The 25,985-nt window shown below is 35.2% G+C and overlaps 1 protein-coding gene across 2 annotated transcripts in view; it reads left to right on the top strand.

The window, feature by feature from the left end:
• The window catches only part of VPS50 (VPS50 subunit of EARP/GARPII complex), a 128,136-nt gene that overhangs the window by 29,159 nt on the left and 72,992 nt on the right, over window positions 1-25,985 (top strand). For both annotated transcript variants that reach the window (XM_054495329.2, XM_054495331.2), the window contains exons 10-12: window positions 11,128-11,170; window positions 12,530-12,628; window positions 16,054-16,194. In XM_054495329.2, coding sequence (XP_054351304.1) covers window positions 11,128-11,170; window positions 12,530-12,628; window positions 16,054-16,194 — 283 coding nt within the window. The remainder of the gene's footprint in view (window positions 1-11,127; window positions 11,171-12,529; window positions 12,629-16,053; window positions 16,195-25,985) is intronic.

Genomic DNA, 25,985 nt, shown 5'->3' with positions numbered 1-25,985 from the left:
CACACTTTAAAAATGTATTTAATTGACTTGGGCTTGTGGAACTTAGCCAAAGGCAAGATTTAATCTTTGCTTGGACATGAGTGAATTAGAGTGAATAAGCATTTTACATTCTAGTAATCTTAGGAACAGTAATTAACTTCCAACTGAATTTATATATTATCAGTTTTAAAAACATTTATATCCTAATTCTTGTTGATGACTAGAGAATCATAAATATTTTCCTTTTAGAAATGATTTTTGAGAGAATCACCCCATGATATAGAACATTTCTGAATTCTGATGTGATTTTTTTTTTTTTTTTTGAGATGGAGTCTTGCTCTTTCGCCCAGGCCAGAGTGCAGTGGCGCTATCTCGGCTCACTGCAAGCGCCGCCTCCTGGGTTCACGCCATTCTCCTGCCTCAGCCTCCCCAGTAGCTGGAACTGCAGGTGCCCGCCACCGTGCCTGGCTAATTTTTTGTATTTTTAGTAGAGACGGGGTTTCACTGTGCTCGCCAGGATGGTCTCGATCTCCTGACCTCGTGATCCGCCGGCCTCGGCCTTCCAAAGTGCTGGGATTACAGGCGTGAGCCACCGCGCCCGGCCCCTGATGTAATTTTTAAAAAATATTTTAAGCAAGTTTATACGCACAGTATACCTACTTGTCTACTTGTTAATTTTTTCTTGGCAGATTATGTGTTCCTCTTTTCTTTCCTAGTCACATCATTCCTTTATTGGAAATAAGGTTTTTGTTTTTGGTAGAGCGCAAACTCTCTAAGGAGAGTTACTTGGAATAGCTGAGATGGAAAAACTTAGGGTTGACTCTTATGATTCTGAAAATAGGAAAAACAGAATTTACATATTTGCTTCTGCATAAAGAAATACTGAGTCTATATCTTGTAAGTCTCAGATTATATGACTAGGTAGTTTAATACATGAAATGCCAAGTATAATCAGCTCTCTGTATCCATGTGTTCTGTATCTCTGGATTCAACCAGCCGAAAATGGAAAATATTTGGAAAGAAAAAACAGCAACAAAAATAACAATACAACACAAAAATCACAATGCAATCACAAAAATAATAAAAATAAAAAATAATACAATATAACTGTTTACATACATTTGCATTGTATTAGACATTATAAGGAATCGAGATGATTTAAAGTATAAGGAGGATGCGGATAGGTTATATGCAAGTACTGCGCCATTTTATATAAAGAACTTGAGCAACCATGGATTTTGATGTCTATGGAGGGTCTCAGAATAATCCGCCACATAGACTGAGGAATGACTGTCATATAATGATGCACCTAGTTGGTTGAAAAATGAAAGAGAACTGGCACTTCCTCTGCACCTTGTGTCTTCCTTGAGATGTGCCATGTTTCAGCATCTTTAATAAAAGATAACAGTAATCCCAGTTTTGTTCACTTTTATAACTGAGAGAACATTTTTACATTGTTTGATATTTCCTGAGTTGATTGACAGAGAGTCATATAGTTGGGATTTATTAAGAATAAGAATCAGAATGTGTTTATGCTAAAGTGCATCTGTGAATGAAGTACCTAATTTCTTTTTCACTTGAAATTTGTCTCAATTTGTTTCAAGGAAAGTTATTTTTAAAAGTCAAAACTGCTTTATTATTGTATTTCATTTGAAAGAAACTACTTGAGGGAGCCTGATAGCTTTTGTATTATGCACTGTAAAGTTTGCATACTACTGAACTAGTTTGTTGAGTACTGTACTTTAACATAAACAGATGTATTAAATGTCTCATAATCTTTCAAGAATTCCTTCATTTTTTCTCAGAATGTGATCTTGGTAGTTTAGTGAAAATTGTAGGTTGTAGAATATCTTTACGTCATATGGCAAATGAACACAGCTTACAAATATAGCAATACTGGGAACTTTTCTTGCCCTATTGCATTTAATTTCTTTATAGCAAGATGTGCCTGCTTTCTTCCTCTAAGGTCAGGGACATAAGGAGCCCTGCCTTGACTAATGTTTGAACATTGATTGTTTCTGCTAGGTTGCCAGGCCTTCTAGCTTGATCAATTGTCTAGATCCTGAGTGCTTGTTGGTTGGTCAGCTTGGACCAAGTTTTGATAACACCTGCACTCCTTATCTTCTATTTTAACTTGTTTTTCTCTGCCTCCCTCTGCCATGCTGTGCTTTTTTAAATAATGTAAAATAATAGTTTCACATGGCAAAAATCCTAATAAACAAGAGGGTTTTAAATAAAAAGCAAACAGTTTTCTTTCTGCCCCATTCACCCTTCCCTTTCCTAATCCCTGGAGTAAACCACTTTTACAGCTTACTAATTTTTTAAAAATAATTAAAAATATATATACATAATATATATATACAGACACATATACACACATATATCTCTTTCCTGTTTTAACATTTTTTTCTTTTTTTTTTTTTTAATTATACTTTAAGTTTTAGGGTGCATGTGCACAATGTGCAGGTTAGTTACATATGTATACATGTGCCATGCTGGTGTGCTGCACCCATTAACTCGTCATTTAGCATTAGGTATATCTCCTAATGCTATCCCTCCCCCTTCTCCCCACCCCACAACAGTCCCCAGAGTGTGATGTTCCCCTTCCTGTGTCCATGTGTTCTCATTGTTCAATTCCCATCTATGAGTGAGAACATGTGGTGTTTAGTTTTTTGTCCTTGCGATAGTTTACTGAGAATGATGATTTCCAGTTTCATCCATGTCCCTACAAAGGACATGAACTCATCATTTTTTATGGCTGCATAGTATTCCATGGTGTATATGGGCCACATTTTCTTAATCCAGTCTATCATTGTTGGACATTTGGATTGGTTCCAAGTCTTTGCTATTGTGAATAGTGCCACAATAAACATACGTGTGCATGTGTCTTTATAGCAGCATGATTTATAGTCCTTTGGGTATATACCCAGTAATGGGATGGCTGGGTCAAATGGTATTTCTAGTTCTAGATCCCTGAGGAATTGCCACACTGACTTCCACAGTGGTCGAACTAGTTTACAGTCCCACCAACAGTGTAAAAGTGTTCCTATTTCTCCACATCCTCTCCAGCACCTGACTTTTTAATGTTTCCTGACTTTTTAATGATTGCCATTCTAACTGGTATGAGATGGTATCTCATTGTGGTTTTGATTTGCATTTCTCTGATGGCCAGTGATGATGAGCATTTTTTCATGTGTCTTTTGGCTGCATAAATGTCTTCTTTTGAGAAGTGTCTGTTCATATCTTTTGCCCACTTTTTGATGGGGTTGTTTGTTTTTTTCTTGTAAATTTGTTGGAGTTCATTGTAGATTCTGGATATTAGCCCTTTGTCAGATGAGTAGGTTGCAAAAATTTTCTCCCATTTTGTAGGTTGCCTGTTCACTCTGATGGTAGTTTCTTTTGCTGTGCAGAAGCTCTTTAGTTTAATTAGATCCCATTTGTTAATTTTGGCTTTTGTCGCCATTGCTTTTGGTGTTTTAGACATGAAGTCCTTGCCCATGCCTATGTCCTGAATGGTAATGCCTAGGTTTTCTTCTAGGGTTTTTATGGTTTTAGGTCTAACATTTAAGTCTTGAATCCATCTTGAATTAATCTTTGTATAAGGTGTAAGGAAGGGATCCAGTTTCAGCTTTCTCCATATGGCTAGCCAGTTTTCCCAGCACCATTTATTACATAGGGAATTGTTTCCCCATTGCTTGTTTTCGTCAGGTTTGTCAAAGATCAGATAGTTGTAGATATGCAGCGTTATTTCTGAGGGCTCTGTTCTGTTCCAATGATCTATATCTCTGTTTTGGTACCAGTAGCATGCTGTTTTGGTTACTGTAGCCTTGTAGTATAGTTTGAAGTCAGGTAGCGTGATGCCTCCAGCTTTGTTCTTTTGGCTTAGGATTGACTTGGCGATGTGGGCTCTTTTTTGGTTCCATATAAACTTTAAAGTAGTTTTTTCCAATTCTGTGAAGAAAGTCCTTGGTAGCTTGATGGGGATGGCATTGAATCTATAAATTACTTTGCGTAGTATGGCCATTTTCACGATATTGATTCTTCCTACCCATGAGCATGGAATGTTCTTCCATTTGTTTGTATCCTCTTTTATTTCCTTGAGCAGTGGTTTGTAGTTCTCCTTGAAGAGGTCCTTCATGTCCCTTGTAAGTTGGGTTCCTTAGTATTTTATTCTCTTTGAAGCAACTGTGAATGGGAGTTCACTCATGATTTGGCTCTCTGTTTGTCTGTTATTGGTGTATAAGAATGCTTGTGATTTTTGTACATTGATTTTGTATCCTGAGACTTTGCTGAAGTTGCTTATCAGCTTAAGGAGATTTTGGGCTGAGACAATGGGATTTTCTAGATGTACAATCATGTCGTCTGCAAACAGGGACAATTTGACTTCCTCTTTTCCTAATTGAATACCCTTTATTTCCTTCTCCTGCCTAATTGCCCTGGCCAGAACTTCCAACACGATGTTGAATAGGAGTGGTGAGAGAGGGCATCCCTGTCTTGTGCCAGTTTTCAAAGGGAATGCTTCCAGTTTTTGCCCATTCAGTATGATATTGGCTGTGGGTTTGTCATAGATAGCTCTTATTATTTTGAGATATGTCCCATCAATACCTAATTTATTGAGAGTTTTTAGCATGAAGGATTGTTGAATTTTGTCAAAGGCCTTTTCTGCATCTATTGAGATAATCATATGGTGTTTGTCTTTGGTTCTGTTTATATGCTGGATTACATTTATTGATTTGCGTATATTGAACCAGCCTTGCATCCCAGGGATGAAGCCCACTTGATCATGGTGGATAAACTTTTTGATGTGCTGCTGGATTCGGTTTGCCAGTATTTTATTCAGGATTTTTGCATCACTGTTCATCAAGGATATTGGTCTAAAATTCTCTTTTTTGGTTGTGTCTCTGCCCGGCTTTGGTATCAGGATGATGCTGGTCTCATAAAATGAGTTAGGGAGGATTCCCTCTTTTTCTATTGGTTGGAATAGTTTCAGAAGGAATGGTACCAGTTCCTCCTTGTACCTCTGGTGGAATTCGGCTGTGAATCCATCTGGTCCTGGACTCTGTTTGGCTGGTAAGCTATTGATTATTGCCACAATTTCAGCTCCTGTTCTTGGTCTATTCAGAGATTCAACTTCTTCCTGTTTTAACTTTTATCAGTTCACCAAGTAAAAGTTCTGCTGCACTCTAGCATGGGCTTGGCAAACTGTCTTTAAAGGGCCCGATAGTAAATATTCTAGGTTTTACATGCCATATGTCTCTGTTGCAACTATTCAGCTCTGCCTTTGTAGTCTGAAAGTAGCTGTAGACAAAAAGCAAAGGGATGTGGCTATGTTCTAGTAAAACTTTATTTAGAAACACAGACTGCCAGGTGGATTTGGCCTGTGGGTTCTGATCTCTGATCTAGAATTACAGTTAATAAAGTTGGAGATGTTTTGAACATATTAGTATTGGACTCTGAGCTTTGTGGTGATAGATTAGGTCAGGGATTTCTTTCTTTCTGTTTTTGGAGACAGAGTCTCGCTGTGTCACCCAGGCTGGAGTGCAGTGGTACAATCTCGGCTCACTGCAACCTCTGCCTCCCTGGTTCAAGTGATTCTCCTGCCCCAGCCTCCTGAGTAGCTGGAACTAGAGGCGTGCGCCACCCCGCCCCGCTATTTTTTTTCTATTTTTAGTAGAGGTGGGGTTTCATCATGTTAGCCAGGCTGGTCTCGAACTCCTGACCTCAGATGATCCACGTGCCTCAGCCTTCCAAAGTGCTGGGATTACAAGCGTGAGCCACTGCACCTGGGCAAGGTCAGGGATTTATTAACAGAGTTAAGTGAAGTTAAGTGAAGACAGAGATCTAGTTAGATCCAAAGTGATCTTAGGAATTCTGTTATAGCCTGGTTATATACGGTTTGAAGGATCACAAAGACACTCGTGGTACCTAAGAGTTGTTGGTTTAGCTTTAGAATGTTGAAAAATCAGTTTCTCTGAGGTCTGCTGATAAATTCTCTGCTTCCTGTAAGTAGATTGAAAACCACTGGACTAGGCTGTGATTTAAACAGACTGGAACGTCAATGTCTTAGGGCCATGGAGATACAGTATAAACTTGGAAGTACATTTACTTAAGCTCATTCTAAAAGTTTTAGAACTTTACTGAACCATGTACAAACTGGGCAGTTGAGTAACTTGTCTTCAGCATATAACAGAATCGTGAAACATTAGAGCTGGAAGCAACCCTTTCTATCTAGCCCACCTTTATATAGGAAACTGATGCCCAGAGATATTAAAGGACTTGACTTAAATCATATGGTTCATTAATAACAGACCAGGGAAAGATCATTAAGATATTATCGCTGTGCCATCTTGTCTTTCTGTATAGTCAGATTTGTTCAAAATCTTGATTTATATGCGACCTTTCTAGGACTCATTCTTGTGAGTGTATGTGTGTCCTAGATTAGTTTTTTAAAGAACACTATTAATTGGTTCTTTGTGGATAAATTATTCCTAATATTTCCTGTAGTGATGGTAAAAACCCTTTTCAGAATTGTTTGATTCATTCCATTCAGCTTGCAGATCGCTTTTAAAGGCTTTTAGCCTTCCATCTTAGAACTGGTAATTTTTTGACCATAATGCTGCATTTATTTATCAAAATGTTTATGAATAGATCCTTTTAACATACTTTGATTAATTGATCAAAATAGATTGAATTCATGTTTCTAAATGATGGCTAAGAGCTTCTTTAAAAGCTGTACGTTAATGTCCACTATTTAATCACATAACTTTTATATATGTATTTTTAATTAGTAAATTGTTGTCAAATTGCAGTTGTACATTTTGAAAGCATTTTTAGTGAAACCAAATTTTTGATTTATAGATTTTTATGTTTGTAATCTTCCATATGCTGTTTACCTTACCACATTTGCATTAAATCTTAATAAATAGGATATAGAATTATTTACCTTTAATAACAGCCATAAAAACATCTAGGTTTATTATAATTTCATAAACCAACACTAAAGCCCATTTGTTTTGATAGAGAAGCCGAAGAAATCATTGCTTTCATTTGTGAATCAATTCAGATATATTTCTTTTTCCTCCAGACTCAAAATATTCCCTAAAGGAATATGTTTACCAGTTCTGAATTACTCATTATTCCACTTGTCCTTGCCTCTCTGTTTCTGTTACTCTAGGATCAGCCTTGGGTGAAATTTTGAACTCCATATGATAGTGTAACTGTCTTTAACTCTTACTCATCTCTCTTTTGTTGCTAAGGCTCCTGCAGACCCAGAGTTCAGTGTGATTCTTTTTCTTCTAAAACATTATTTTCCCTTTCCTTCTATCTCTGTAGTTTTATTTATTGAGGTAGAGAATAGGGGCTAATGGAATGATGGCAAAATTTTACCATTTTTCTTTGAATTACATATTTGACTTAGAATATTTATTATCTGCTCTGAGGTAGTAGATTTATTTCTGGAGAGTCACTGGTGAGTAAGCCACAGTGCCTTAAACACTTGTGCCTTGGAGACACAGCCACAGGTATTCCTTACTGTAATACAGGATGCTGTAAACAGAGTATTATGAAGGTTGTGGGGGTAGTTACTTAGCAGGGAAGGACTTCCCAGAGAATATGGTATTTGAATTAAGCCTGGAAAGATAGATGGATGTTTGTGAGAGAGAAAGGAAGAAGGGATATTCAAGTTATTGTGAGCACTATGTACAAGAACTGAGGGTGTGAAAGTCTGGAGTTTGGTTTAGGTGCTGTGCACAGTACATATGTCTAAAATATAGGCATTGAGAAGTCAATGCGAAGTTATTTTTTTCATGTCAGATTGTTAAAGGTCTTACATGCCGTACTAATTTGGGGCTTTTCTTGTTAGTTTAATACGGAGCCACCAAAAGATTTAAAGCAGGAGATTAATGTTTTATTTTTGCTTTACTTAAGAGCTGCACTCAGATGTCTTTAGGGACCAGGCAGGTCATACAAATGTGAGGCTGCCGGATGTAAGACCACAGGAAATGGTAGAGCCCACAGGACTAGGTAGCACTTGCCTTGCATAAAGCCTTTTGACAACACTGTGTCTGCCAAATCATATAGAATATTGACCAAATCCAATGTGAAGTTAGACCCCTGCTCAGAGCTATTTCTGACAGCTTTTTGAAGGATGTTGTACAATGTTTGGTTGATGGTGTTTGTCAAATAAATGGATAGATTGATTAAAATAGGTGTGTTGCATGTGCAGATTCGTTAGGAAGCTATTTTTTTTTTCATTATTTTAAGTTCCGGGTACATGTGCAGAATGTGCATGTCTGTTACATAGGTAAATGAGTGCCATGGTGGTTTGCTGCACCTATCAACCCATCATCTAGGTATTAAATCTGGCATGCATTAGCTATTTTTCCTGATGCTCTTCTTCCCACCCGTCCCCTGATAGGCCCCACTGTGTTGTTCCCCTCCCTGTGTCCATGTGTTCTCATTGTTCAGCTCCCACTTATAAGTCAGAACATGTGGTGTTTGGTTTTCTATTCCTGTGTTAGTTTGCTGGAGATAATGGCTTCCAGCTTCATCCATGTCCCCGCAAAGGACATGATCTGATTCCTTTTTATGACTGCATAGTATCCCATGGTGTATATGTACCACATTTTCTTTATCCAGTCTGTCACTGATGGGCATTTGGGTTGACTCCATTTCTTTGCTATTCACATGTCTTTGCTATTCACATGTCTTTGTTATCTTGAATAGTGCTGCAGTGAGCATACACGTGCATGTATCTTTATAACAGAATGATTTATATTCCCTAAGCAAAAGGTGATAATGCTTGAATTAGGACATAGAATTGAGAAAAGATAAGCACAGGTGGATATGGGAAATACTGAAATGAAATGGTAGAATCATCAGGATTTGATTACCAATTACGTATAGAGAGGGAAGAATGCAAGATGACGCTGAGATTTTCAGCTTTGTTTGAGTAGGTGGTGATGCTGTGAATCGAGACAGAGAACATGGGAGAAGGAACAGCTCTGAGGGAGAGAAGATACTGATTTGTTTTGTTTTGCTTTTCTTGGGGTTGGGTGAGGATTTATTTAATTCTTTGAAAGTGTTAAGACACTACCATAGCTATCCTTTTGGGGGAATTATTTTGGGGACAATAGTTTTCATTCTTCATTCACTTATTTATCCATTCATTATTTTTTTGGCAGGAATTGTCCTAGAATTATTTTTTTAAGGAAATTTCAGTCCTACCTGCAAGTATTCCCTTAATCTATGTCTGAGGATTTGGCTATATTTCAGGCACAAATCCTGGTTAGAGTTCTTAATTTTTCTAATAAGGTATCAGTCGTACACTGTTAATTGTCAAAGGATATAGTTTTGCTCACTTCCAGTTTTTACTAGAGAATATACTCTCCAGTCCTCAACTTCAATTCAAAGTATGCTTATGATAAATACTATTTGCAGAAAATGATCTAATTCCTCTAGATGTTTGGACAGTTATCATTGAGAGCATCAAAAACTGTGTGCTTGTATTACATTGGTTTTACTTTTCTGACAGATTGCTATCTATATCTATCTATATCTCACTCTGGTATTATCTCTGTAGCTTGCCTTGAAAGGGTCTATAAGAAGCAAATGCAAGGAACCCATTATTGTATGTATTGTAAGGATATTGTCAAGGGTGTTGTGCCTTTGGAGATCAAGACACTGGCAAAATTTTCTCTCGGAACTTAATGCAAGCAAAAGTGATTTTTATATTTTTGTTTTGATTTATTTTTCCCCTTTGAGCTACTGGTATGTTCTTCTGTTATAGACACTGGATTAAGTACTATGGCCCTCCCTATTTGCTTTGGCTGCTAGGAATTTGAGAGTCAAGTTTATTATCAGTAGATAGCAATTTTAAAAACCTTTGATTTTGGTGTGCTAAACGTCTTTCACTTGTTTGTACTATTTTAAGAACAATTAGGTTTTATTCTTTCTTGTTAAAATATGTTCTCTGTGATTGCATTTATTTTGTTAGATATCATATCCTTTTTAGTAGTGAGATATAATAATTCAAATAATGTTAATTCTATTGATTTTTTTTTTACTGACCTCGTAAGAATTAAAAGGGGAAAAAATCTAGATTCAATCACATGTCCTAAGTGTATGAGTATAATTCAGTAAGCTTTTATAAAGTAAACATAGTTATGTAATTACCACCTAGAAGTAGAAACAGAGTATTTCTGACACCCCACAAACTTTTCGCATGTCTTATCCCAGTCATTCTTCTAAGGTAAGCACTGTTCTGGCTTCTGTCACCAAAATTAGTTTTGCTTGTTTAGAACTTTAAATAAATGGAAGCATACAGTATATACTATTTTTTACTGACTTCTTTTGCCAAACATGTTTTTGGGGTTCACATAAATTTTAATTGCTGTAGGATTTTATTGTATGAATTTATCACATTTTGCTTATCTAATTATTCTAGACAATCGTGTTGCCTCAGGTTTTTGCCTATTAAAAGTAATGCTACAAGGATTCTGTGTGCTTTTCTGTTCGGTATGTATCCAGGACTAGACCTGCTGGGAGGTAGAGTGTGTGTTGTTTCAGTAGATATTAGGGTTTTCCGAGAGGTTATATCAGTTTCCCCTTCCTCTAGCATCAAATGAGTGGTTCTGTTTTCTCAACGTCCTTGCCAACATTTGGTGGTGTCATTTTTAATTTTTTAAAAATATTTTTAGCCATTCTTTTCATTTGTAACAGTGTTTTTATAGTATTAATTTGCATTTCCTGAATGACCAATACACTTGAGACAGATAGAATAAAAATAAAGGGTAAAAGTCTTCAGATCACTGAGAAAGAGGATATTCAATTGGCTGTTAAACACACAAACATTGTTTATATAGACACTGTTTATGTAAAAGTTATCAATTTTAATTCTTCAGTTTTTTTATTTTTGTCTATAGATTGTTTCTTTCTACTCACACAATCCTGTTGGCTGCTGGTAATGACTCTTACTCCCTTCTAGTACTTTTTCTTATTGCATTGTCTATATGTAGAATTCAGCAGCATGTCTTACGGTCTATACTCTTAATCTTTGAATTTATGGATTAATTATTCAGTTAGTATGTATTTATTTAGCACTTAGTTTGTCTCAGAAATAGGAAAAAACTCTGTTTTTTTTTTTAATAGTGAACTGAATTCAAAGCTGCAAGATACTTTGGAACAGATTGAGGTAAGAAGGATTATATCCTAACCTTAATGACTTTTTCTTTTCAGAAGTTTTTGAATAGCCTAGGTGCAACATTGTGTTTTGGCTTTTATGTTATTACCAATGTCTCTAGATCACTGTATTTCTTGATTTTCATTTGGAATATCTATTTATGGTCAAGTTAGTGTAAAAATTTACTTGTAAATTATGGAATCTCAAAACAGCATTTGAAAATATTGCCACTTCCAAGAAAAATTTCCGAACTATTAGCCATAGGTGTGTTCTCATATAAATTATATAATAGCCAAAATACTTTCTATGTATTAATTATATTTTAATTATCAGTTACTTTATTGTTTAGTATAGTGAGTTAATTTACTTGTAAGTAATTATTGGCTGATGAAAACCCTCCAAAATTCCTAAACCTCATAATGATACTCATATAGTTCATCAAAAATGTAGAAACTAAAAAGGAAGAGATATGTAATTGTGAGCATGAAGCGTCTTTTGCCTGTTACATATATTCAAAATTCATCTCTTTCCTTGACAATCTTTGCAAAGGAGGGTATTCATTTTAATAAATAAGAATTATTTGGTTTCTTCTAGTCTTTTATTGTTTTCCTGATAAGAGTATTTATAAAAATTGAGATTGGACTTTCAAATTACCTTTTGAGAAAGTAATTTTTGACCACAAATGCAATTATTTGCTATTAAATAATTGTGAGAATGACAGTTTATTTGATAGTCACAGAAACAACTGCTTTGAGTGGCTTAAGTTAACAATTCCCTGAATATTTTAATGAAGGCTTTCTTTTGAGAGCCCAGTATTTCTTCACTCTTAATAGATATTATTCTGTATTTATATTAAAAACTCTTATTTCAAAGTAAAATCTTGAAATAGAAATCCATAAAGCATAGTAATTTAGATATAAGAGCTTAAACCTGGAGGAATATACTTTTAAATTCAATATAGTTTTGTTGAGAATTCCTTTTCGTTGATTAGAGAAAGATTGTTTTATTGTTCTCCAATAGTCCCACAAATTCAGTTTATATAAGATTTTAGCAGATGCTTGAGGAAACATTAAGTAGTAGTAAGATTCATTACTAAACTATTATTTTGTTTCCTGTAAAACACTAGGCATGGGTTTTAAGGCATAGAAATTCACATGTTAATATCTTGGTAAACTTGATTATAGTTGCTAATAAATTTACAATTGCAATTTATAACTTTATTTAAATTTGTTTTTGACTTCTAAATCTGATATGATAGTAAATGTATTTAAATGTTAACTAAAAGTGAGAAATTAGTCTTAATGTTTTCTTCTCATTGCCTTGAAAACAGAATTCCTTACCCATGTGTTGCTTCTTCTTTTGCTTACATAGGAACAGCTGGACGTAGCTCTTTCCAAAATCTGCAAGAATTTTGACATTAACCATTATACCAAGGTTCAACAAGCTTATCGACTTCTTGGAAAAACACAGGTTTGTTTCAAAAGGATGTTTGGATTTTTCCTTAATCAGGAATTTGTTGTCCTTCATGATTAAGTCTGAATATTGTTAATCTCATGTCCTTAAAAAGTTTTATTTAACGAAGTACATTTTTATTCTGAATTAACAGTGATAAAATGGTTGTTCTTGTAGACTCAGAGGGTATGTAATGTGGTTAAAACATTACAGTAGTTTGTTTTGAACTATGAAGTACTTGTCAGGTTTAATGTTTTCACAATTTTATGTAGATTTTCCAATAAGTATATTATAAGATAATTCAGTGGGAGACAACATGTAGTCTCTTTTAACTCAGCTCTTGGTTCTGAAACAGCACTTCCTAACTTGCAGCTTCACGTGTTGTTAGACAGGCCAGCATGACTCCCTCAAAATGATATGTCAGCATTGTACATTTTGTACATTTATCTGTAAAACAAGTCCATTTTATTTATCAGATATTTCAGAGGGTCCTTTTATCCCCAAAATGTCATAACTTCTCTCATAATATGTGGCTTTTCATACTCTTACTGTTCAAGGGCTTCCTTGAAAAACTTGAAACAGGTGCCGTGGTTTTGAAAGTTAATTGTATCTTTTGTTTGTATAGGATTATATGTTTACCTATACAACATTTAATGTGATAGATGTAAATGTTTTCTTCCCTTAAATGGTCCCCTCTTTTAGAAGGAAGTTTTAAGATTTTGCTAAACAATTTAAACTCTACATTTTGAAATCTGAATAAAGAAATTTTACTGTTTATTGTAATTTAATTTTCTTGTCTTAAGCTATACCCAAGAAAAAAATCTAAGAAGAACGAACTTAGCAAGTTTGAGGGATATGTTTAAACATCTTTGAAAATAGGATTATAACTTCTCATTTCCCTCATAAGATTAAGTCTTAAATTCCATAAATATTTTTGGTACCTCCCACTTGCATTGCTTCAGGTGTCTGGATATAGGCTTTTATGTATCTTACCTTTTAGTGAGGGATACTGGCATACATCTTTTTATTACACTTCACTTTATTGTGCTTTTCAGATACTGTGTTATTTACAAATTAAAGGTTTATGACAAACCTGCATCAAGCAAGTCTGTCAGTGTCATTTTTCCAACAGTATGCATGCACTTTCTTCATATCTGTGTGTCAGATTTTCATGATTCTTGCAGTATTTCCAACTTTTTCATCATTATTATATGTGGGATGGTGATCTGTGTTTAGTGAGCTTCATGTTAGTATTGTAATTGTTTTGTGATCCATGGACTGTGCCCATATAAAATGGTGAACTTAATTCACAAATATGTGTGTTCTGACCACTGTACCAACTGGCCATTCCCCCTTCTCTCCCTCTTTTTGGACGTTTCTATTCTCTGAGACACAGCAGTATTGAAAATAGGCCAATTAATAAACCTACAGTGGCTTCATGTCTCTCACTTTAAATCAAAAGCTAGAAATTATTAAGCTTAGTGAAGATGGCTATGCTAAAGGACAGATTTTCAGTGTACACAGAACAGCCTTCTATTAGAAGAAGATGGCACCTAGGATTTTCAGAGGCACAGAGAATAAGTCAATGCCTGGCTTCAAAGCATCAAAGGACAGGTTGACTCTCTTATTAGGGGCTAAGGCATGTGGAGACTTTAAGTTGTAGCCAGTGCTCATTTATGATTCTGAAAATCCTAGGACACTTTAGAATTATGCTAAATCTACTCTGCCTGTGCTCTATAAGTGGAGTAGCAAAGCCTGGATGATAGCAAATCGATTACAGCGTGGCCTACTGAATGTGTTAAGCCCACTGTTGAGACCACCTGCTCAGAAAAAAAATGTCCCTTTCAAAATATTACTGTCCATTGACAATGTACCTAGTCCCCCATGACTTTGATGGAGTTATACAAGAAGATGAATGTTGTTTTCATGCCTGATAACAGTCATTCTGCATCACATGGATCAAGGAATAATTTTGGCTTTCAAGTCATGCTACTTAAGAAATACATTTTATAAGGCTATAGGTACCATAGATAGTGATTATTCTGATGGATCTGGGGAGAGTAAATTGAAAACCTTCTGGATTTACCGTATGCCATTAAGAACATTTGTGATTCCTCTGCTGGATCTCAGGAAAGTCAACTGAAAACCTCCCATAAAGGATTCACCATTCTAGGTGCCATTAAGAACATTCGTGATTCATGAGAGGAGGGCAAAATAGCAACATTAGCAGGAGTTTGGAAGAAGTTGATTCCAGCCTTCATGATGACTTTGAGGGGTTCAAAACTTCAGTGGAAGAAATCACTGCAGATGTGGTAGAAACAGCAACAGAAGTAGAATTAGAAGTGGAGCCTGAAGATGTGACTGAATTGCTATAATCTTATGATAAAACTTGAATGGATGTAAGAGTTGCTTCTTATGGATGAGCAAAGACAGTGGTTTCTTGAGATAGAATCTACTAGTGAAGATGCCATGAACATTGTTGAAATAACAAGAAATAATTTGGGATATTACATAAACTTAGTTGATAAAGCAGCAGGAGGGTCTGAGAGGATTGACTGTAGTTTTGAAAGAAGTTCTACTGTGGATAAAATGCTATCAAACAGCATTGCATGCTACAGAGAAATATTTTGTGAAAAGAAGAGTCAACTAATGCAGGAAACTTCACTGTTGTCTTTTCAGAAATTGCCATAGCCACTTCAGCCTTTAGCAACCAGCACCCTGATCAGTCAGCAGCCGTCAACATTGAGGCAAGACCCTCGACCCGAAAAAAGATCGACTCACTGAAGGCCCAGATGATTATTAGCATTTTTTTAAATTTTAGCAATTTTTTAAAATTAAGCTTTATATGTTGTTTTTTAAAGACATAATGCTATTACACACTTTAAATAGACTATAGTACAGTGTAAATGTAACTTTTATATGCACTGGGAAATAAAAAAATTTGCTTTGTGAGGTATGCCTGTAAATGAATATGATGTCAGATAGTAACAAATGTTACAAAGAAATATAAATCAGAGTATGTGGATGCAGAGATAGAAAGTACTGATTCATATAGGCTAGTCATGGAAGGTTCCCTGAGAAGATTACCATTGAGAAGTGTACTGAATGATATAAAAGAAGGAATACATGCAGAATGATGCAGAGGGTAATTAGAGATATGGTTGTGTACAACGTATTTAAGAAAGAGCAAGATGAGTACCAGTTATAAATAAAGAACAACAGAGCAGTGTTTACGAGTCACATTTATTTTGAGTGCTCTGATAATCTGGTTATGTGAAGGGTTATTTGCAAATAATATACTCTACAGGTATAATTCTGGGAAAAATATTATCTTTGTGTTGTAACTATTATTTGAAAAGATGTTTCCCTGGGTTTTTTCAATTTGTTGAAATTTATTTGTTTTAATAATGTGAAATTATGTTGTGCGTTTTTTCTTTCCACAGACAGCAATGGATCAACTTCATATGCACTTCACCCAAGCCATTCACAACACCGTGTTTCAAGTTGTTCTTGGTTATGTGGAACTATGTGCAGGAAACACAGACACAAAATTCCAAAAGCTGCAATATAAGGATCTCTGTACAGTATGTAGTGACTTAATTACTATTCATATATCTCTCCTTTAGATTTTAAATTTATATTTCCTTTATCTTGGTACCTACCTATTTGAAAATGCTACTAAAATAAAAATAAATCTTTGCCAAAATTTTTTTTTCTCCCAAGTTGTTCTTTTCCTCATAGAGAAATTGGAGGACTCAGTCACACAAATGGTAAAGGTTACTGAGATTGGAGCATGATTGCTTCTCAATCAACTCTTTACCATTTCATAGCTTCTTTTACCCATCTCTCTCAGGCTCCGAATTATCTCTTATGAATGCATCCAGTAGGCTTCTAAGCAACCATCATTGCTGGTTTTCTGTACAGATTTTCAACGAGTTTTTTCATGTGTACGAATGCTGCCTTTGTCAGCATCTGTAACTGTTTTTTTTCTTTTTCTTTTTAAAGAAACATAGGTCTTTAGGTAATATAACCTAACAGGTGAGAAGTGGACTGACTTGGGTTCTGTTTTAGAAGTAAGTCCTGCTGAGGAGTTGATGTAGACTGTGAGGAAAAGAGAATGATGAATAATTGGGAGAATGGTAGTGCCATTTGCTTTTATACGGAAGACTGGGAAGGAACAGGACTTTGGTGAAAAATCATGAGCTCTGTTTGGTATCTATTAAACATTCAAGTGGACTTGTTGAGGATGCAGTTGCATAGAAGAACCTAGAGTGATCAGGGCTGAGTTTGTAAATTTAGGAGTCATCAACATCTACTTGTATTTAAAGCCCTAATACCAGGTAAGAAGATTGAGGTGAAAGGGTATAAATAAAGAAGACATGAGGGCCCTGGATCTTGTGACATTCAGGGGTTAGATAGAGGAGTGAGACTAGTAGAGTCTTAGAGCAACTAGCTGGGTAGGAGCAAAACTAGGAGATGGTGGTGTTACAACAGCATGAAGAAGGAAGCATTTCAAGAAGAATGGAACCTGTGTCAGATGCTGCTGAGAGTCTGAATATGGTGATATTACAGGATTGACCACTTGATTTAACCATGTGGAGGTATTGTTTACCATGATTTCTTTCTTTAGCCTAAGAATGCACTATGTCTCTCACTGGAGACATCCTTGAGTTTTCTCTAATGTCAAGTCAGGAAATTATAACACTTCTAGTAAGTAGATATCTATTCTGTTTTGTAATTGTGTCCAGGAATTAGTGTAAAAATAAGTAATCTTCATCCTTCAATGAATTTCTTTGTCAAACCTGCTGGTTATATGTCTGTTGGGTACTACAGAAATTTTCTTACCTGAGCTACAATAAGTATCCTGGAAGGGTGTGATTATATATGATGTATCAGAGATTAAGTTAATAACGACAGTGGATGTATGTTAATACGGCTAAAAATATCTTTTTAAACTGTAGAAACCATGAGGACTATTTTACAGATTTTATGATTATTACTAACTTTAAGTGTGATGTAGTTGCATAATTTTGTCTTTAAATGTTCAGTTTTAGGTATAGCTATCATTTGGTAAATATTAATAATTTTGAAATGTTTTATTTATTGTTATTTTTCGTATTCATATATGTTCTTACTTTGATAGTATTTATAAAATTACCCAATCACCTTTTTTATTCTAATAAGTTTTATTAATTTTTTTATTGTAATGTTGCTATCACTAATAGATGGTAAAGCAATTTATTATGTTAGCAATTTTTTCTTGTTAAAGCAGAAGAGAACTCTTAAAAATTAAACCAAACATTTTAAACAAATTAGAGTTTTGTCTTTTCATCTTTTTAAATTTGGTTAAATCTGTTGTGTGTGTTTGTGTGTATATATTTTGCTTTCTTTTATTGACCATTTTTATATGCTTTTAAAAAAGTCAAAGACATAAATTGTGCTCATGCTTCTTGAGAAATCCCCTCTGTGCATTTATATAACAAAAAGCTGAAAGGTATACTTGGCTTACAAATTTTTATGAACAAAAATTTATGCTCAAGGTGTTTATCATTATGTTTCTTCTGAGTTTCTTTCACTTTTTTAAGAAGCTGACTGTAGGCCGGGCATGGTGGCTCATGCCTTTAATCCCGGCACTTCGGGAGGCCGAGGCCAGGGGTTCAAGACCAGCCTGGACAACATGGCAAAACCCTGCATCTACTAAAAATACAAAAAAAAAAAATTAGCTGGGTGTAGTGGCGCATGCCTGTAATCCCTGCTACTGGGAAGGCTGAAGCAGGAGAATTGCTTGAACCAGGGAGGTGGAGGTTGCAGTGGGCTGAGATCACGCCACTGCACTCCAGCCTGGGCGACAGACTCTGTCTCAAAAAAAAAAAAAAAAAAAAAGCTGAGTGTAAAATAATCTTTTGAAGTAGTTGTGTATATATTTAAATTATAAGATAATAAATAGCTTATCCTTAATTTCATCTTTAGTAAATACTTGTTAAAATTATCCCGAAGAAACTTCTGGTACTTTATTATAAAATTATCCATATATGTGTGATAGTAGGTGATATATATATATGTACATATATATACACATATATATACACACATATATACACACATATATACACACATATATGTACATATGTATGTACATATATATACACACATATATGTACATATGTATGTACATATATATACACACACACATATATGTATATCTATAATTAAATTAAGGAAACCAATCATTTATTAATATTTCGAAGTGTAGTCATAGAAAACATAACAGCAGGCACATATATTATTATTCATCTAACACAGTTGTACATTTTTGGTATTTATTCAAGCTGTGCTTAAAACATTAGTTGAAGTAGCTTTGGTTCGAATTGGTGAGAATAATAGCAAATATTAGCGATGGCTTCATGGAGGAATTTCTTTTTAAGAGAGGAGTTAACATAATAAGGTGAAGATTGTGATGCATATCAAGGCAACCCATTTTCTTTGGCTATTCTCAATAAAAAAATTAAAGAAGTTTAGAAATCATCCCAGGCCTCCTAGAAATTACCCCCAAGGCTCCTGGTCAGTGCTGCTACAGGCAGATATGAGTGCAGAAACCTTTTTGTAACCTGTTAATTTATTTTATAATATTGAGTCATATTTGATGGTTAAATCAGGTAAGATTTGGAAGAAATTGTTTCTAGTTCTGCTTATTTATTACTTAGTTTGATGAAAAGTTGTTAACTTTTAGTAACTGAGTTCTGTAAAATATAGTGGTTAGCTAAGGAGAGGAAAGATAGAGGAGCTGAATAAAGAAGCTGATGAAAGGAAATCTAAGTACATTTTCCTGGTGAGAAAAAATAACAAGGCTCTGGCATAACTCAGGCAAGAGAGATAATTCATGAAGGAACCTTGTATTAGAATGTAAGCTGCTTATTTTTCAATGTGTGGCAGTGGGGGATCATTTTAGCCTCTGATTAAAAATAACTGATAATAATTATCGAAGATATACTTGTGTGAGAGCAAATGTGGCAGTGGGGCATCAGGTGAGCAAGAAGCAGGAGAGTCCTTAAAACATGTGCAGGGTGTTGACTGACATGAAATGAGAAGAAAGAGTCTAGGCATTTTGGCAGTTTATATCCTCTGTACAGTAGCAATGTTTTGAAGGATGTGTTTAATCATACATAGAGCTTAAAAATAACATTGAAAATTAAGATGAATGGTACAGAGTAAGAGGGAGATTGAGTTCCTGTGAACAGGGAATAATTGTGCTTCCTTTAAATGGAAAGAGAGTGGAAATGAAAAGAGATAATCATCTGCTTGCTTTATGCACAGTATCATATTAAACCATTCTTAGATATCAGCCTAAATGAGCTACAGTGAAATTGAACTAATTTAAAAAAAAGAAAAAAAAAACCTCTTGGAAATCTGAGATGAAATTAGCGTTCCATTTTTATTTACTCTGATATACAGAACCTCAAGTTCTTAAGGCCAGCAGTATCCTTTCCCAATCAATTTTCTGCCATTTGTTTCTATTCACCATTGCTCTGAGTTTAAAAGTTTAGTTGGTTTTGAGCTTTTTGAAATCATTTTGCAGTTGAATGTACTTTTTTTTCTTTACTAAACATGTTTTTAGAGTGGTTTAATTAGATGCATAGTTTTTATTGGTTGTCTTTCAGTCTGTTTTCTCTGCTTTTCTTGATGTATTGGTTTACTGCTTTTACACTAGCTGTTTAGGTTCTTTTTTTTAAAAAGTGGATACATTATTTTGAAACCCAAATAAATTGCTAAAACTTAGCAGCAAGATTTCCAAATGAAAATTCATCATACTTCATTTCTGGAAAGGGAAAGTATAAAGGGCTCATAGTAGTACTCTTATTTACTTAAAAAATTAAGCCTTGTTTGTGATTGCATTTACATTTTGATGTACCCTACATATTTACACCAATTTGCAGAGAGATTTATAGACAACATTTGGAAGCTTTTAATGTAGCACCTTTGTAGAGAAACCCTTTGTGGTTTATTTGAAAGTTTATGAAGTATTCATAAGGATTTTTTTTTTCCTTTTCAAAAATAACATTACTTTGGCAGGCTGATGGGTTTTCCTGGGGAGCTTATTTCAAGATGCTAATTAGGATGTTATTGATTAATTTTAGGATAATAGAGTTGGCTAGGCTGCCTGAAGTTTTCTCAACTATTTTTAAAATTGTTCATTTCCAAATGATCTTAATGAGCTTTGAGTTCTGTTTTTATGATGAATTTCATAATGTGGTAAAAATATATGCTATGTAAAAATATACTCTCTCTCTATATGTATACATATATACATACACACTCATATATTATTTGGGGGAAAATGTTTCTGTTAGAAAAACTTTTGAAATTATTTCATTATGTGTTTTCATAGTGTCTGGCACATTGGAGGTGTTTCCTTAGTAATTGGATTGCCATATTTGTCTCCAATTGGTGTGGTGTTGACACAATTGGAGTCTGTTTAGGTTAAGTGAGAGGGAAAGAAAACCAACACTGAGCACCTTCTCTGAGCCATGTACTTTTACAGGTGCTTTATATTAGTACATCATAGACAAACTATAATATTGATCTAATGTTTCGTTCTTATAGGCTTTTAAAGTTTCATTCTTAAAAATAATATTTTTTGATACGAATTATAATCATGTCAATTTTTTGGGAGTCAACCAATATCTTTAGTAAGGTCCCTGTAGAAGATAACAGTTTATTTTGTTATTAGTATAAAACCCCAAAGACAGATTCTTCTTTTGAGTGAAAACATGTTTCTGTTCCTAAATCCTCAGGATTTTTGTGAAGAATTAATATTTTCTGTCATCGGATACTGTGAGAGTGTATTGACTCTCTTTACTATGGATGATAAGCTGCAGGAAGTTAATGCTAAAGTTAATGTTCATGTTTAGTACCCATTTTGTTTTGGGTTCTCTATAGAATTAACTGCTGCCTCCTTATCCCTTTTCTGTTTTCCGACTTCTTAAACTGGTACGTTATTTGTATGTCTTTATGTTACTCACAGTCTTTATAGGGCTAGACATAATATAAGTTATATAAATGGTGGCTCAAATTAAGCAATCATTAATGTACATTCTCTTAAAAATATGCATATTTTAAATTATACAACTAAAACATTAATTGTAGGAAAAGACACAAGCAAAGAGAAGAAAGTAAAAATTGCATATGTCTGCATGCAGAGCCGGTTCTTTTAATGTGTATATAAGCCGATAGCTTTTAAAAGTAGCCGCACAAACTGTTTTATAACTTTTTTCCCACTTTCTACATTATAAACAATTTTTCCGGCCAGGCGCGGTGGCTCATGCCTGTAATCCCAGCACTTTGGGAGGCCGAGGCGGGCGGATCACGAGGTCAGGAGATCGAGACCATCCTGGCTAACATGGTGAAACCCTGTCTCTACTAAAAATACAAAAAATTAGCTGGGCGTGGTGGCGGGCACCTGTAGTCCCAGCTACTGGGGAGGCTTAGGCAGGAGAATGGCATGAACCCGGGAGGCGGAGCTTGCCGTGAGCCGAGATTGCATCACTGCACTCCAGCCTGGGGGACAGAGCCAGACTCCGTCTCAAAAAAAAAAAAAAAAAAAAAAAAAAATTTCCATTTCAGTAAATATGCTACTTGCATAATTTTTAATGACCAAACGGTATTTCACTGTAAGAGATGCTGTGGATTAATTAACTGCTTTCCTGTTCTTGGATATTTCCAGCTTTTGTCATTATGAACAGCACTGTAGTAAATATTCTTAAAGCTAAATCTTTGTGTACATCTTTATTTCTTTAGGATAAATCATGAGAAATGAAATTGCATTGTCTGTCAAAGCTTTACATTTTAAAGGCTTTTGGTTTGTCTTTCCTAAATTGCCCTATAAAAAATGGTATTTCAATTTACACTCCTGATCAGCAGAGTCTGCATTTATCCCTTTCCCTGAGCACATGAATGCTGATTATCTTTTATTTAATACCATAATTATCAGATGCCAGAGGTAGCATATCAAAAATAATTTGTGTTGCATGTCACTCAGGCATGTTTCGGATGGTAAGGAGGTTAAACGACATTTCATTGATTGTTGAGGTTAATTTGCTTGATGTGGTTGGATAGGTGAGTAGACCTTTCTTGCTGAATGCTACAAATTTGAATATTTGGTTGAAGAGAGAAACCTTTTCACTTCAAAGAATATATCATTTACTTGTTTTGCTCAGGTCAGTTTCAGAATGAACTAAGAATTCAGCTGTCAGATTTATTCTTATCACATATATGGAGTGCCTAGCTAATTTTGTAGTACACAGTTTTATGTAATGATTTCTAAATTAAGTAGGTTTTGATAATTTTTAAAATTAAAACTTAATGACCAAAACGTAGGTAAGGAAAGTTCATTTGTTTCTTCCTTTTTTTCCTGCCATTTTCTCTCTGGATCATCAAAAATTGTGAAGAGTCTGAAATTTTATTCTACTTGCAAATTAGTAAGCTAGCCTGTTACTATTTCCTGGATGCTGGTAGAAGACACAGACTTCATATTCTTAGCACTATAACTTGTTAAGTGTAAATCAGTTCCCTTGTCATTACTGAGCTTTTCTTTTTTCTTTGTTTTTTTTTTTTTTTTTTTTTGAGGCGGAGTTTCCCTCTGTTGCCTGGGCTGGAGTGCAATGGCGTGATCTTGGCTCATTGCAACCTCTGCCTCCCGGGTTCAACAGGTTCAAGTGATCCTCCTGCCTCAGCCTCCCAAGTAGTTGGGATTACAGGCTCCCACCACCACACCTGGCTAATTTTTGTATTTTGAGTAGAGACGGGGTTTCACCATGTTGGTCACGCTGGTCTCGAAATCCTGACTTCAGGTGATCCACCCGCCTTGGCCTCCCAAAGTGCTGGGATTATAGGTGTGAGCCACCGCGCCTGGCCTACTGAGCTTTTCTTACTCAATTGTCAGTTTTCTTAATCAGTCATCAGTTCAGATCAGCAAGGACAAATAAGACTTTAAAGTGATAATCTAGTTAAGGTCACATTAATTATGATCAGAGGTAGAGTAAGAAAAGGTCAAATGGCATAAAGTATCCAAGGGGTCAAAATATCTCTTTAAGGTTTGCAAGGGAGGAAAAAGTTGGGTCTTAGATTTCAACAGGCACAACAGGAACAGTGTGTGTCCAGTAATGGAAAGGAAATATCATGAGCAATGCGATGAGAGTAGGGAAAGCACAGGGCAGGTGAAAGGAACAGTAGATTGTCTGGCTTGGTTTAACCAGATTTTTCAGTATGGTGGTTTGGTTGTTTCTAATGCACCCAGGGAATAATGAGTGCCTATGGAGCACATGCTTTGGGTAACCATTTATCTGAATAACTAGTGTTACTGTCTTGGCTGGAAGTGGAGGGGTGTTCCAGGTCTGGCAAGGCCTCTATATTGTTCATGTCTAAGAACTCTTAACATTATCAATGTAATTTAGACTGCTGGGTGATTTTTTTAGGGAGGGGGATTGGATTGGAGATAAAAAAGAGCCAACCTATCTTTATATGGTGGCACACAGCTTCCAGCAGAAAGAAAAAATAATTTACTAGTAGGAAACCATTTTTGCGCCACCTTGCCCAACAGGAAACCATTTTTGAAACCTCCCAAACACCTGATTATTTGATAGTGTTTTTATATTTAAATACTGCCTTTTTTTGTGGGATCTCAGGCAGCGTGAGGGTTAATAGCATCTTATCACTTGAAACTTTGAAAGATAATTATATATTCTGATTATACATGCTTTGCTTGTTTTCTAATATTGAGCTGTCTATTTGATTAAGGCCATTTAACAGCAATTAGAATAACCTGCCAACTAAAGAACTTTTTATTTCACAATTTAACGGGTGCTAGTTACTTAATTCCAAGTTGGGATTATTTATATCATACATATTACATGTCTTATGTGTATATACATATTTAGCTTTAATGATAAAATGCCTGGTAGATGAGAATGAGTGTTTTTCTCCCCGATTATATTTGTTTTTAAATCATGAATGAATCCAGTGAGTTGCAAGGAAAGTTTTGCTAAAAGCATATGCATATTTTTGTCTATGGAGACTCATAGCTTTTAAAGCTTCAGAGGGACTCTAGGAGATTTGCTTTAACCCTTGGGGTTTAGATACATGAATTGCTATGCAGGAGTCATGATCAAGTAAGTTGCGAAGTTGGGCTCCAAGCCCAAACATGTTTCATCTAGTTCAGTGCTCTTTCCACTATGCAGTACTACCTCTCTGGTTTCCAGTGGTTGGAAACTTCTTAAGATAATCATATTTCATACAGCTAGGCCCTCACAGAAGTAATTAGATATTGGAGTAATTAAATATTAGGTACTGGCTCAGACACTTCCTCAGGTCCAGAGTTACCCCCAAAGATGTTTTCAACTCCCTGGGCCTGGTGCTGTTTTGACCAGCAGCATATTTTCAGAAGCCACTCAGATAAGCAGGATTCTCCCCAGCAGCTTCTGATGATGTGAGCTCATAGTACCAACAGCATTCATCTAAAGATACTGATAACCAACGCTTTGTTGTTTTTTGAAATCCATCTATCACTGTGTGTGTGTTTTGGGGGGTGGAGGCACTGGGAATTTTGGATCTCTGTGAGGATGCCAAAACATCTGTTCCCTTTATGTTTGTTAGGATGTGATAAGAGTGCTAAATCAAAACGTGGAAAAAGAACAAAATAATTCATTACAACCATCCCTAAGATTTTTCATTTTGATGCTCTAATATAAAAAGCATTACTTTGAAATTTTTGTAGGGATTTAGTAATAGAGATTTCTTATGAGTATTAAAGTAAATTATAGAGTAAAAAGCAAAAGACTAACTAGCAGCTTTTCCTCCCATATTTACTACTTTACTTTGCATTTAAATAACTTTCAGAAGATGACATTCTTTTATTGTGTCCTTCAAACTTATAAAGGCTGCTTATATTAATTTCTGGATATACACTGTTCTTTGAAAATGGCCTCAACTTATATTTTATAATGAAGACAGAGATGTTGCTGGTTTTGATAAGCTAGTTTCATCATTTTTATTTTAACCAGGCAGGTTGGTTGAGATGGTTAATAGAAGAAATGGAAGGTGCCAAGTGTTACTCTGAACTGACAGTGATAAGAGATGGGAAATCAGATTTGTGGATTTTGTGAAAGTGTTAATCAAAATTGGATTAAGGAGTGAATTGTGGTGTTTGAATGTGAAGCATAGTGGAAATGCTGTGAGCTTCTTGCATGGAACATCCAGTTTGTTCATCTTCTCCAAATCCTTCCTCCTAGGATATTTGTTTACCTTTTATGATCGCCAAATTTATTAGACATGTATGTTGTCTCTGTTATAGAGTTTATGGATTTTTTTAAAAATTAGGATG

This window comes from Pongo pygmaeus, chromosome 6 (assembly GCF_028885625.2).
Source record: "Pongo pygmaeus isolate AG05252 chromosome 6, NHGRI_mPonPyg2-v2.0_pri, whole genome shotgun sequence".
Classification (NCBI taxonomy): Eukaryota; Metazoa; Chordata; class Mammalia; order Primates; family Hominidae; genus Pongo; species Pongo pygmaeus.
This window is presented reverse-complemented; position numbering and strand designations above follow the sequence as displayed.